Source organism: Miscanthus floridulus, chromosome 8, assembly GCF_019320115.1.
Source record: "Miscanthus floridulus cultivar M001 chromosome 8, ASM1932011v1, whole genome shotgun sequence".
NCBI classification, from domain to species: Eukaryota; Viridiplantae; Streptophyta; class Magnoliopsida; order Poales; family Poaceae; genus Miscanthus; species Miscanthus floridulus.
Genome location: NC_089587.1, coordinates 23,975,714 through 23,990,626, shown reverse-complemented (window position 1 = coordinate 23,990,626; position 14,913 = coordinate 23,975,714). Strand labels below are relative to the sequence as shown.

Sequence of the window (14,913 nt, the reverse complement as noted above, 5' to 3'; positions counted from 1 at the left end):
GGCATAGGTTGCTCACACATGATGTACCTTTTCACTAATCACCTGTGTATCTCACATTAAACATAAGGGGAAATTGGTTGGCGAACACCCACAGTGGTGGTCGTTTGCTGACGGACACCTAAAGTGGAGCTATATGTTAGAAGACGCTCTAGTTTGTTGTAATTATGCCAGAGGACACCGCGGGCCGGTTTCCACCGGTTGAGAAGAGAGAAAAATTCAGTTTGGACATCCGATACCCCTAAGCCATGTTTGGGTCTGGTTGGACCAGCTAATAACCAACCCTAGCCTAGTCTGGTTAACTAGCTCATCCTGAAGGTGCCCTTGCCAAGGACCTCAGCGGAGGTGCGGAGCAGGTCCTGCAGGTCGAACGCCAGCGATGGGCCCTCAAAGAAGACCATCCAGTTGCCATCCCTGGCCTTGCCAATGATGGCCTTGGACTCTGGTGACTCCCTCCCCTTCTTCTCCCTGCCCTTCACGATAACCATGCCGTCGCTCCCTGTCTCGTCATCACGGCCATCCCTATTGCAGAAGCCCAGGAGCAGCACCACGGCGATGGCGAACCCAAGGACGCAGTCGCTAATGGCAATGGCGAGGATGGCGGCCTCGCTGAGCCTGACCCGCCTCCCCGCGGTGGCGGGTAGCGAGGGGGCAAGGCCAGAAGTTGGAGGAGGGAGAACAACCGGCAGTGCCTGGGCCGGGCACATCAGGTTGTTACCGATGAAAGAGGCGTCCACGAATCAGAGTGACGCTGGCACAGGCTCGTCGAGGCGGTTGTTGGAGAGGTTGAGGAACCGAAGCGTGGGGAGGTCGAGTTCCGGTACGTGGCCAGAGAGCAAGTTGTTGGAGAGGTTGAGCGTGACGAGGTTGGTGAGGTTAGTGAGCTCGGGCGGGATGCCGCCGTCGAAGCCATTGAAGGAGAGGTCGAGCACCTGGAGGGCCGCGAGCCCCGTGAGGTCCCGCGGGAGTGCGCCAGAGAAGGCGTTGCGGTGGAGATGGAGCCCCGCGAGCACGGGGAGGCGGAGGAGGTTGGTGGGGAACAGGCCAGAGAGGTGGTTGGAGCGTAGGCTGAGCAGCTATAGCATGGTGAGGCGGCCCAGCATGCCTGGCGGGACCGCACCCGAGAGGTCGAGACCCGGGAGGTGCAGCGCCACGATGCGTGCCCCGTCCGTGCTACAGGTGACCCTCGTCTAGCCGCTGGGGGCGAAGCAGGCGAGCGGGGTGGTGGGCCCGTTGATGCGCGCGTGCAGTGGCGCCCCGGCCCACGCTTGAGAGGAACGCCAGTAGCGCCGCCTTGTCGGGGTCTAGCTCCGAGGAGGCCAGGCGAGGGCCAAGGGAGAGGGAGAGGTAGCAGAGCAGCAGCGCCGCCACGCAGAGCGGCGGCGGCGGCATGGGCATAGCTTACACCCCAGCTCGTTGTCCTCGCTTGGATCTGAGTGGGCAATGAAACGAACGCTGCTGAATGGAGGGAAGGAGGCCGAGAGAGAGAGAGGGGTGCGCCAAAGGTGGCTGGTTTGGCTCTCTGCTAGCTGCTTCAACCAGACCCAAACGTGGCTTAGGGGCACTAGATATTCAAACTAAATTTTTCTCTCTCCTCAATCGGTGGAAACTGGCCCGCGGTGTCCTCTAGCATAATTACAACAAACCAGAGTGTCTTCTAGCATACAGCTCCACTTTAGGTGTCCGCCAGCAAACGACCACCACTATGGGTGTCCGCCAGCCAATTTCCCCTAAATATAATTAGTCCACCTAGGTTGTCACTCAATTACCAAAACCAAACAAGGACCTTTCAAATGTTTGGTTGGAAGAAAAGAGCCGTTCCATTTTACTTGGTTAGAGGGTGAGAAGCATAGGATAACAAATTGACTAACCCCATTAACTCTGGGGCCCAACTGTCATACAAAGTCACCTCTCTGGCCTCGTTTGGCTTATCCCATATCTGGCTTGTTCGGCTTTTTTTTATAGCCGAAATAGTATTTTTCTCTCACAATATTTCAACCAGAACAATGTTTTTTTAGCCAAGATTCAGCAAGCTAAATAGGGCCTCTTTTCTTCCCGTCCTGCTTTCTTCTCTGCAAGAACCGCATCGCCGCTCAATCGGCCCATCCTAAAGGCGTCGCCACCCAGCTCGTGGCCTACCCAGCCTGCTCGCACCCTGCCCGGCTTGCTACAGAGGCCCCCACCCTCCTCTCTAGCACACGTCGCTGGCCGCCTCCACCTGCTCGACGCAAGGTCCGTGCGGCCGTCGGACATCGCGCCTCGCTCGTAGATCAGCACATGCGGACACATCTCGCACCGCCGCATCTCGTGCTAATGTCTAGCGACGCCGCCTGCTCACGTCGCCGCCTACTCACGTCGTCCCCAGCCATGTCTGCCTGATCTGACGAGAAACAAAGAGATGGAGCAGAGACAAAGAGATGGAGGACGACGGTGGAACAAGCGCGTTCAGTCGATTTGTGAGAGCGAGCCCATCTCGAATCTTGTTAGAATATTCCCTCCTAGAACCACTCTGTTCCCCATCGGCTCCTGAACCAATCGCACCTAGTGATCCCTCCGATATTTAAAATGGAAAAGGAGATTGTGATTAGTTCAGTGATCCCTCCGATATATATTGTTTATAAATGAAGCTAATTAGTTGTATTATTTTGAAAACGACGGTGCTAGCGTTTGGACGGACGGACGCGCTGCACTCCATTTTCCACGCTCAAACCAGCATGCCCCGACTCGAGCCTACATTTCACGTGGCCATGTGGGGCCCGTGCCGCCAGACTGCGCACAGAGACCGCTCATGCCCTCTCCCCTTCTCACGTGCATTGCATCATGTGCAACACCTGATCTACTTGTCCAGCATTTAGATGAAACACTTGCAACATATGTTCGAAACAACTGAAACACTTGCAACATACGTCTGAAGTACTTACAAAACATTAAAAAAATTGAAAACACGTGTGTAGCCATTGCAAACATCAAGATAAAACATTTGCAACATACGTATAAAACACTTGAAACACTTGCATATATATGCAACATCCCAATCTAGTTTTTGCAACATCCCAATGAAACACTTGCAACGTACGTCTGAAACAGATAAAACATTTGGAACATACACTTGAAACATACGTGTATAGCCCATTACAACATGCCAACATATGCAACATCCCAATCTACTTTTGCAACATCCTTATAAAACACTTGCAACATACCTCTAAAACATATGAAATATTTAAAATGTATGCTTGCAACATGCATCGTATCTCGGTCCGGCCTCCTCCGTTGTCTGCATCGGGGCGCCGTAGCCATAGCACGAGGCGAGGCCGGAGGACTTCCATGCTAGGGCCCAATGCTTCTCCTTGCGCAGCAGCCTCAGTGGCTAGCTGGCGGCCGAGTGAGCGGTCGCCACTCGTGGTAGGAGAAGCGGTCGTAATAAAAAAAGAGAGAATTACATGTATGGCCCCGTTCGCTTCGCTGAAAAAATAAGCCGAAATATTGTTCCGACTGATTTGTTGTGAGAGAAAAGCACTATTCCGGCTAAAAAACAAGCTAAAAAGTATGGATTATAAGAGAAACGAACAGGGTCTATGGCCTAAAAAAACTATGTCTTCCTTCTATGACCCTTTTTTCTTGAACTTACCTGAGGCTTGAAATCGAAAATCTATTACATGTACGGTCTTCCGTCCATTTCAAGCACTTAACAGTGTTAAGTGAGGGGTAAATGACTATTTTACCCTTAGTGACAAAAATGCACAGTTTAGTTTGTTTGTTTTAGATTTGGATGGATGTAATCTTGGCCATAGATCATGTGATGAACGGCTGTGTTTTGTTGTTGTTTAAGGGATACGTATGTGTATTTCTGGAATTATTTTTCTAAAGGAAAACGGCAAGGTAACATCTGTGGCCTTGCTCGTTCAACTCACAGAGTAAAGCAAAGCACACGGCACGGCGCTCGACGCGGCAGCTACTCGCGCGCACGCGCGTGCGTAGGGAGGGAGCGCAGGGGAGTGGGATGCTAGCGGAGCAGCGGGGAATTTGCTTCCTGGAGCGAGCTTCACGGCCGTCAATGGCGGCTGCGGTGGGAGAGTACGCAGGGCGTGGTGCTGGGTTTGCCCTGCGCACAAGGGAGTGGTAGGGACGGGTGGTGACTTGCGCTGAGGAGCCGAGGGGCTCGACTGCTGCCTTTATCGAGGAGAGGCAGGAACGGGGTGCTGCGGCGCCGCACCGCCCGCCGCCGGCGACGGGCATCCCATGGCCCGGTCGTCCACCGCCTTTTTTTTTTCTTTTTGAATGGAGTCGACGAAGCAGTCTGCTAGAGTCAAAAGAAAGTTTACTTGGACATTTCGTGTATCTGACATGGCAGATCTAACGGTGAAGGCTCACAGAATTAGACAGAAGGCCATATAGATAGGAGATATTTATTTTCGGGTCTTATAGGTAAATTAAAAAAAACCTTAAAAAGAAGACATAGTTTTTTTAAGGCCATACAAGTAATTCTCTCCTGAAAAGATGAGCAAGCACAGGTCAATTGGGCTGGCATGCAGGCCCACGAAGAGCGTTCGGACAGAAGTACACCCTGCATGTAGCATTTCCGTTTTGAAAATGAGAAACAAATAGATTTCAAGAGAAGTTTCGCCCTCTAGTCCAGACTGAAGCAAACATGTGCAGAGTTTTTTAAATAGTATAAAGAAGTTTCAAATAACTTCAAGTTTGATTTGTAGGAGATTTGGTCTCCTTCAATCCCACTCCAATCACCATCAAACCAAACAAGCCCTAAAGTAGCTACCAGATGAGCTCGTGGCAAGGTATGAGTGAGCAAACAGGCACAGGCGGGCTCTTAAATCTGTTTGTTGAACATCACGTCTATAGGGTGAGCTGATTGATCGCGCTGGTTGGACAGGAGAAAAAAACGGAATTGTCGGGCTTCGCCAAACTCAGAATTCAGAAATCTGCTGAAGAGTAACGATTTCGATCTCACAGTTATCTCTGTACATACATGACAATAATAGATACATTACAAATTACAAATCCAAAACCGACATGATTCTAGGTCCACCCTGAAGTATATGGCATACCTGGAAGGGCGGCCTGATGCAAGCGGTAGAGTCTTACCGCCTTTGACCGGAAGGTCCCGGGCTCGAGTCGCGGTCTCGCGTTGCACAGGGTAAGGTTTGCCACTGACACCCTTCCCCAGACCCCCCAGACCCCGCACAGAGCGGGAGCTCTTTGCACTGGGTATGCCCTTATATATGGCATACCTGGTTGTTTGACTAGAGAGTTTTCGCCCCTGCTATTTGAACAGCATTATCAGTCAGATCCCTTCAATTTTCTAGGCCGCTTGGACTGGGGTGGTGATGGAGGCGCATCTATAAATCTTCCCGTGGACTGGCAAAAATGATTTGAGATGAAATGAAACCATAACATAGTTAAAAGCAGATGAAAAGATGAATTGAACTCGTATAGGTCCATAGTAGTAGGAAATACTAGGCATCCATTAAATCGTCTGTAATCTAACAGACATTGTAGAAACAGCATGGATGCTTCAATTCAAAGACGTGCATGTACCATAAAAGAAACCAAGCAGAGTTTACAAGCAGAGTTAAAGGAAAAAAAACAACAAACCTTCCGCTTGTGGTCCCGTTTGCCTGCTCTTTCACCTGAAGTCACATGAAGCACGATGATGCAAAATATTAATAGGCAACCCCTCATATTGAAGACGAAAGGCGTAAAAAACTGAAGTGTCCGCTTTTAAATACCTGTAAACCCAATTGTATCAGGGATGAAGGGCCGATCAATGTCCCTATTAGAACGCTGCAAATAAATACACAATAATGTTGTTAAATAGAAAGCAACTAATTGTTGGAACCTAATAAAGCACTAGCCAGCGAGCATAACTTTTACCGCAAAAGGGGGAAACATAATTCACTGTCTCAGCAATAATTTTCCAATAGACCTTTTTAGATGGTTCCACTAGACATTTCAGTTAACAGGATATTTGGATCTTGAAGTGCTGTGAATTAACATATATTGTCATTGTTTTGCACGACCCTGTTAATACCCCACTAAGCTCTTCATATCTTCTATCAAGGAACTACTTGTGACAGCCATATAGCTCTGCAACAGACAACAAGAGGAAGCCTACTCCCCAAGGTTTATGACTTCACATTATCTTACAACAGGTCCACAATGATAAAAAGAGGAAAAAGGCAGGTAATTCATATATTATATTATATACCATAGGTGTGCTTGGTGCCTCTGTGAAGGAACTTTCCCGGTTAGCTGAAACTTCAGCCTCTTTAGTTTGCAGCTATTAACATAAAAGACAAAAGGGAACTGTTAGCTGAAGGGAAAGAACAAATATTTGAAGATATGCTTAGTTTCCCCTTTTTTTCCTTCCCATCTTATTCAACAGGTGCTTCGGAAAAAAGATCAAAATGGGAATCAAAACTTCTGCAACCTAATGCAAATTTATAAGGTTAAAAGTATATGCAAGTAGCAAAAAGCTAAAGAACATGGATGCTCAGCATTAAAAAGTGTACCTGCTTTTGTAGGTTAAGCAATGTGAGTAGCTCATTCCGAAGTTCAATATGTTCTACGCAAACTGCTTTCGTTGGAACCTTAGGCTTCAAATTCACCTAAAAAATATGGTTGCTGAAATATATTTATGCTATTTCACAAATTAATTTTGTGTGCATCAAGTACAGAACGGACCCCTAGCTCTTGCAGTGTCTGATCAACCCTTTTGATAACTCTAAGGCCAGCTGAAGCACCTACTGCTTGGACCATTTGGTCAAGCGCATGGGTTCTCAAATACACTCGAAGCTGAAAGAGAAAGTATACAGGTCATATGCATATATAAGAAAAATGCAGATAGATGAACAATGTTTACACTGCAGTTAACCAGATAAGGTGAGATGTGGTCACCAGTCACCAGTGGCATATTAATAGTAGGTCTATTTGTTCTGTGTTTACCACTAAGAGGCAGCTATATTTCATAGAATCGGCGAAACACGCTATTACAATCATCTTTCAAAAATAAATAGGATCTATTTGTATTTAATGATTTATACATTTGAAAGGAGAGACGGGTCTACTTAAGCCCAAATGAAAGTAGAAAGATGAACTGCACTACTCAATGCATCACTATTAGAACAAGAATACAGTTCAGACATGCAAATGGATTCATTTTTGCACCTGATTATGAACCTGATGCGCCATATATCTACAGATAGTGGCAAAAACGGATTTGCAAATGTGGCACCTATTTTGTGCCTTCCAACACAACATTTTTCTTGAACACAACATCAGTAGTTCAGTACTTCTAATGGAAAGCTTGAATAAATTCCACTATGAGGTATGCATTTTCAAAAGTGCCACTCGCTGTGAGGTTGATATATGATTCCCGACACCACATGGCAATATGGCATTTATCCAAGTTTCACTTAGTGGGACAATGTATTCATGTAACCTCAATGTCCTGACAAAACCTTTATAATAAAAATTAAGGTGATATCAGATCTAGTGCAGGAATCAACACTGAAATAATATATATAATTGGATCTGAATGTATGTGATTTATTCTCATTTAGATGTCACTGAGCAGTGGTGAGTGCTGACACACATGCATAGTAAAATTTGAGAGTGATAAGCTGAATTACGGCTGATCTTGTTGCATAATAAAATTATCACTGTAGCTTCTTCAGGGTAAAAAGAACATCTGTCAACGTAACTTAAAATGTAAATTAATCACCATAAGACTTAACCAGAAATAGTTTCAGGATTACCGTTCGTAGTGAATTAGGTATCAAGGTGTTAGCTGTTGTATTTGGATGTGCTAAAGATGGATGAGTGCTGCTTGAAGGAGATACACCATCAACAGGAACCATAGCATTATCAGAGCTCGGAGGCATTACAGCTTCATCAACATTCTACAAAGTATCAAACAATTAGACATTTACCAATCCATAGCATTAGCATCAAACAGTGTCCATTTACTCTTGAAAGTACCAATTGAAATAGAAAAGGGAATTGATGAACAACATTGGCATGCACCTGAAATGTCCAAAACTACAAATTAAAGGTGCTATTTAATTTTTAAAAAAATAACAAACATCTAGATTTGGATACTTAGGACTCAAGACATTGGCCTTTTGCAGATTTGCCATTGGACCCACATTCATAGACACAGATGGACACATTTGTCATCCACCTGAGTGGCAACATAATCAAGGAGTCAATTTTTTGAGCCCCAAATATCCAATTTTCTCATGTTTCAACCATATTTTTCGATCGAACAAGATGCCTGATGAGTGGAGGAGAAGTATATTGGTACCGATCTACAAGAATAAAGGGGATATTCAAAGTTGTACAAATTACCGGGGAATTAAGTTGATGAGCCATACTATGAAGCTATGGGAGAGAGTTATCGAGCATCGCTTGAGAGCAATAACGCGGGTCTCTATGAACCAATTTGGTTTCATGCCCGGAAGGTCAACCATGGAAGCCATTTTCTTAATAAGACAAGTTATGGAGCGGTATAGGAAGAAGAAGAAGGACCTACACATGGTTTTTATTGACTTGGAGAAGGCTTATGATAAAATACCAAGGAATGTTATGTGGTGGGCTTTGGACAAACATAAAGTCCCAACGAAGTACGTCGGGCTCATTAAGGACATGTACAGCAATGTTGTGACTAGAGTTCGAACAAGTGATGGAGACACGGATGACTTCCCGATTAGGATAGGACTACATCAAGGGTCAGCTTTGAGCCCTTATTTGTTTGCTTTAGTGATGGATGAGGTCACAAGGGACATACAAGGGGACATCCCTTGGTGTATGCTTTTCGCGGACGATGTAGTGCTAGTTGATGAAAGCCGGACAGGAGTGAATCAGAAACTGGAGTTATGGTGGGAGACTTTGGAGTCCAAAGGTTTTAGACTTAGTAGAACTAAAACTGAGTATATGAGATGTGACTTCGGCACTACTACTCGGGAGGAGGAAGAAGTTAGTTTGGAAGGTCAAGTAGTGCCTAGGAAGGATACCTTTCGATATTTAGGATCAATGCTACAGAGGGACGGGGATATTGATGAAGATGTTAGCTATAGAATCAAAGCAGGGTGGATGAAGTGGCGGCAAGCGTCTGGTGTCCTATGTGACAAAAGGGTACCACAGAAGCTAAAAGGCAAGTTTTATAGGACGGCGATTAGACCTGCTATGTTGTATGGTGCAGAATGTTGGCCTACGAAAAGACGACATATTCAACAGCTAAGTGTCGCGGAAATGCGTATGTTGCGTTGGATTTGCGGTCATACAAGAAGGGATCGAGTTCGGAACGATGATATACGTGAGAGATTATGGGTAGCGCCAATTGAAGAAAAGCTTATCCAACACCGGTTGAGATGGTTTGGACATGTGCAACGGAGACCTCCAGATGCACCGGTGCGTAGTGGAATCCTAAGTCAGGATAGTAACGTGAAGAGAGGCAGAGGAAGACCGAAGTTGACTTGGGTAGAGGCAATAAAAGGAGACTTGAAAGGATGGAATATACCCAAAGACTTAGCCTTAGATAGGAGTGCTTGGAAGATAGCTATTCACGTGCCTGAACCTTGATTGCTTCTGTTGGGTTTCAACTCTAGCCTACCCCAACTTGTTTGGGACTTAAAGGCTTTGTTGTTGTTGTTGTTGTTGTACCATCAGTTGCTTCACAAAAGAAATTCATCCCACAAATACCATACAAATTATCATTATCATTAAAAACTTATTGCATTAGATTATTTGTGCTATAGGACATGTAATAACATGGATTGGTTACTCACTTTGCTAGCAGCACGAGATTCCATAATACGCTTTGCTTCTGCTAAAGTCTGAAAATGCAACACTTGGTAGTCAGGTACACAACAACAGAATCTAGCAAATAGCAAAACTGCAAAAATCAGCAAATTTCTCACCTCGGCATCCTTTCGTTCTTGCTGCTTTGTTTGGGAGAGAAGTGCTGACAATGCACGCTTCCTCGCAGTCTCATGAGCAGCATCGTAGGCATCCTGAGAACAAACACAGTGGACATATGTAAGTACAGGACAAAATTTATGACTTTGAAGTAATTACTTTTAATTAGGGAAGAGAATTAAGCACTACCTTCACAAGGGGATTCCCAGAAACATCTTCGAATGACCTAGCTCTATGAATTAGAAGAGTCCGAGAAGCTGCAAAAATAAAAAAGATGATGACTATAGAGGTAAGGTATACCATATAGATTGAGATGGTGGAAATACACACAAATTGTGCATACATGCTTATCAATAATAATTGATTGAATAGGTGAATAGCAAGTCATGATGCCACCTAACTTCTGGTAACATAACGTAGTACAAAGAAAGGTGTGTACAAATAAAGTACATTGTATAGCAGACCAAATGCAATGGCAATTTTCAAGACTTTCTTCATCAATTTAAAAGAAGTAAAAAAGAAGTTGCAAGAGGGCAGTTTAGATTTTAGAACATCTATGATACAAGAGCGCATGCAAATATCTTACTCGTTGTGATTGAAAGGTTACTGTCCACTGATGAATAATTACTTGTACGTTGAATATAAACAGAAAAAGGGTGTACCCAGTGCAGAGAGCTCCCGCTCTGTGCGGGGTCTGGGGAAGGGTGTCAGTGGAAGCCTTACCCTCGCCTGTGCAATGCGAGGAGACCGCGACTAGAACCCGGAACCTTCCGGTCACAGGCGGTAAGACTACCGCTTGCACCAGGCCCGCCCTTCATTGAATATAAACAGAACAACCAAAAATACATCACCAATGTTTGCTCCTGAGCAAAAAAAAATGCATATTTAATTGCTCAATATAAAAGCAGGGCCAATAGCCTTTAGTCTAATGCATATATAAACAAAGATTAAAAATGCAAGAAAATTCACAAAGCATGTTCTATTTGACATTCTGACCCCAAAGATATCATGATTGAATTACCAGAATAGTAACGACTCTTCAGATCTTCCACACTGCGAGCAGTTGGAAACCTATCTGCTATTACTATGAAGCGAAGGTCAAATCTTTCACATAACTCAAATAGCCGATCTGTTTCTTCCTTGCTCCAATCCTGAAATAGGTACACCACATATTTCTTTTAGAACTTCGGAAAGAATGTGGGGAAAAAATCCTAAAAATTTAAACCCCCAAAAATCAATAAGTTCATGAATATCCAAAATGACCGCAGACCAAAATTAGACATATGTTCATTGGTTCTATTATAGAAATGCTTCTGTTAAAGTAGACAAATTACTGAACAATATTGTATACATACAGTAAGGTAAAAAAAATTGACATATGTCTATTTGTTCTATTCTAGAAATGCTTCTGTTAAAGTAGACAAATTACTGAACATAGTGTATACATACAGTAAGGTAAAAACGTGACTGAAGATTTCAAAATTTCTAACATAAGTTTATTTATTAAACCAATAAACCTTCAGCAAAAAGGTCATACCACTGCAAAAAGAAATTCTGTTTTTAAGTTTGGGTATAAATAATAGGTATATTTATTGTCTGACAACACATGTTCCAATAGCAGAATATGAAAGCTTTCGTTTATGAATTTAAATACTCCAAAGAACTTTCACATGGATGGGTACTACCCCTACAAGATCTGCAGCAGTAGGGGTGACCGCCTATATGTTACTACCTCCGTTCCCTTTTATAAGGTGCACACGCATATCAAGATTCAAACTTTAAAAACTTTGACCAATAATTTGACTAATAATTTTTAACTATTATAATACAAACTTGGAGGGGTTAGATTTGTAAGCAATTGTACTATCCAATAATCACAAGTTTATAAGCATACATATTATAATATAAAGTAAATGAATGGTCAAAGTGTAATTTAGGAGACCGAGTCATTCCAACTGGCGCCTTATAAAACGGAACAGAGGGAGTAACAAGCATGCCATGCTAACAAAGACAAATGCAATATCAAACGGATGTTTAGAAGTTAGAATACCTTGTTAAGATGGGAAAGGGAGCTAAACTATAATTCCGTTTCTAATATACTATAACTAGAAAACCATATGAAAATGAACATTTGTGACATGCCAGATTCGCTCTTTCCAGGATATGAAGTGTAGGTAGCACAAAAACGTAAGCTCAGAAACAAATCAGACACTAAGTTTCCAAAAAATTATTTTAAGTACTAAGTAGTACCTACAGGGTCAACTAAATACTTCTCATACTCCTCATTCGTATATTTGACAACATCCGCCTTCTGCAAAATCAGAAGGATAAATAAAGACAGGGACACAGGGTTTTGCAAGGAAAGGCTTATTGCTCAATTATGTACCTAACATAATATAGTTCTTACCTTGTTATATTTTGCAAACTGATAATCACCAGTTGGCTGAATACCATTAACAACTCTAACCTGAAAAATCGAATTGGTGAGAACTAGTTATTGTGTGACTGTGTAAGTAAATCATACTATTTTTCAACATACAGCACATTAGTAGAGCAAGATACAGACCCAGTGATAGAGTTGAAGGTTATCAGTTCGTGCAGATGACATGAAAGGTAACCACTGCCATGCTACCTGCATAAGATATTAAAATGGTTTTGTCAAATCGACTAAAGTGGCCCCTGGCTCCAATACCACCAAACAGCCAGATAACTAGATAAGTGTAGTCATCTTCTGCATTCTATGAGAAGTTCACATCAATGCTGAATTGCTTTTCTATGGGTAACAAATATAACATTTCACAAATATGCCACAAATCCAATGCACAAATCTTCACCGGACAGAGTGAATGAACGGTGAATACAAAGTTAGTAGTTCTATATAAGCTTGACTCTAACTGCACTTCTGCTGATTACGAACTAGGATATTTATTTGTAGTCTAAGGGGTTTCATATATATAAAAACATGTTACAGGTTAACAAGTTCATGTGGACCCAACGCACATGAGAAACTTAATCTGGTAACATAAAGCTATTTTTATTGGCAATCCAAACAGTATGTGTATATGAAGTGGTCAGCATTTTAGTTTTCCAGGTTCAAATTACATAAGCAATGTGCTTCACCAAATTTCCAAGAGTGTAGTTTATGAGTAGCTTTCTCAGCGCAGCTCAGAAGCTATCCAATTTCCAATAGGTGTGAGAAGAATTGTACTCCCTCACCTTCTCTTTCTCCGCAGCAGGCCGTCGCTTCAGGTGCGATGCCTCGATGGTCGGCATGAGCGGGGCCATTCCCACCCCTCCAGTGAGGGCATAGACCTACATCTCCATGATTTTATCAGCATCGCAGGCCTGCAGCAGCGACTAGGAGCCGGGTTAAGAAATACCTCGCGCGAGACGCCATCAGGCTTGCGCTGCGGCTCCTTGGGCGGCCGCGACTTCTTCTCCTGGGAGGACGAGAAGGGGGTCTTCGGAAGCCCTAGTATGTCCTTCGCGTCCATGTATACGGCCTCACGAGGAAGGCGCGGTGGAGGAAGCTAGGGTTAGGGTTTGGTTCCGTCCTACTGCGACATGGGAAGAGGCGCGCTAAGAGAAGAATATGTAGGGATACGAGGCAACCAACGAGAGGCACAGACACGGGGCGATGAAGCTCACAGCAGGGACGCACGCCGCCGCCGCCGCCGCCACGCTCCGGTCGAGTCTGTGTGAGTGGGAGTTGCCGAGTGGTGGGGGGCTGGGCCGCTGGGGGCGCCGGACACCGATGCCAACTAATTGGGCCACGGCGAAGACGCGAGGTTGAGCCAGGAGCCCAGAAGCGGGGGTGGCTGTATGCTCTGTGTCTGTGACTCATTTTGTTTGCTGGGAGTTTTCAGTTAAGGGCCCGTTTGGAATAGAGCATTCTCACACGAACAAGGAAGTGGCTGCGGCATTGCAAAGGAAAGAGTCGGTCTCCTTCCTAAAAACACTGGAAAGAAAACATCCAACTCCAACGGATGGAGTGATTTAGGACGAACCATGTTGAGAAGCCGATGAGAATTGATTTTCTGCTAATCCTCACCGTATAACAGGGACTCAGGGAGTAGGGTGAAGCAAGTTTAGCTTCTAGCTCCTAGTATAAATAGAGAAGTGATTTTCTTGCCATTTTAAGTGTTTGGTTAGTTGTGAGTGATTCTCTTCGGACAAACTAAAGTTGGAGTTCTTCCAAACGAGCCCTAATAACGTTATCGACCAAAACCCTAAAACACGTCTTTAGTACACCAGGGAGGGTCCGAACGTCCATGTACTGCACTTATATGACTACATAGGGCGTCACAAAGACGTGTTGTATTAAACTTGCGTGGTCGAGAGAGGAAAAAAAAGTCTTTTGCTTCATTGCGCAAAGGATTGTGCCCCGACTAGCAGGCTAGGAGCGGCACCCACACCCTTGTTAGTTGTTGCTTCTCGATCTATTGCGCTATGCTTGACCTTGCTTGGATTTGTGAGATCACGAGAAGCAAGGAGAACGTGCCGTTAGAGAGGACAGAGAAGGCAGGAAGGGGAAGAGTAGAAAGAGGATTAGGACGCGGTGCTATTCCATGGTGAACTACAAGTGAGTGGTGTGACCTATAGATGGATTAGGTTCATGAGTCCGTCCGTGGAGAAATAAAATACTACCATATCTATATATTCGTAAGTGGACTGGTTTCGTTTGGGAGAGCTCTGCTTTTTGATTCTCTGACGAAATAATTCTATTAGATTCTTTAAAGGGAGCAGGGTAGGAAGCTGATGGAAATTAATTCTCTACTAATCTCCACAAAAATATAACAGGAGGCAAGGTGAAGCAAATTTTTTTAAGTTCACAGCTTCTAGTGTAAATAGAGAAATGACTCTCTCCTAATTTTCACCTAAATCGGTTGGCATTTTGAGCGTTTGGCTCGTCGAAAGTGATTCTCTTTAGAGAAGCTGGAGCCAGAGCTCTTCCAAACAGCCCATAAATATGATAGAATC

At 44.2% G+C, this 14,913-nt stretch overlaps 1 protein-coding gene and 1 pseudogene across 2 annotated transcripts; both read right to left on the bottom strand.

The window, feature by feature from the left end:
- Positions 1–299: 299 nt before the first annotated feature.
- LOC136468707 (inactive leucine-rich repeat receptor-like serine/threonine-protein kinase At5g24100) lies at positions 300–1,389 on the bottom strand (annotated as a pseudogene).
- Positions 1,390–4,938: 3,549 nt separating this feature from the next.
- Positions 4,939–13,706, bottom strand: LOC136475987 (SWR1-complex protein 4). 2 transcript variants are annotated; one of them, XM_066473643.1, is made up of 17 exons: positions 13,582–13,706; positions 13,314–13,490; positions 13,150–13,245; positions 12,500–12,565; positions 12,341–12,400; positions 12,188–12,244; positions 10,955–11,084; positions 10,123–10,190; positions 9,936–10,028; positions 9,804–9,851; positions 7,773–7,916; positions 6,700–6,810; positions 6,528–6,623; positions 6,224–6,295; positions 5,745–5,799; positions 5,611–5,645; positions 4,939–5,373 (listed from the first exon to the last, which is right to left on the bottom strand). In XM_066473643.1, exons 2-17 carry the CDS (start codon positions 13,425–13,427, stop codon positions 5,296–5,298), a joined length of 1,323 nt encoding a protein of 440 aa, XP_066329740.1. In that variant the 5' UTR covers positions 13,428–13,490; positions 13,582–13,706; the 3' UTR covers positions 4,939–5,295. The 2 variants fall into 2 exon arrangements, with proteins under 2 accessions (XP_066329740.1, XP_066329741.1); XM_066473644.1 differs by having other exon boundaries at positions 13,563–13,694.
- Between the last annotated feature and the right edge of the window lie 1,207 nt (positions 13,707–14,913).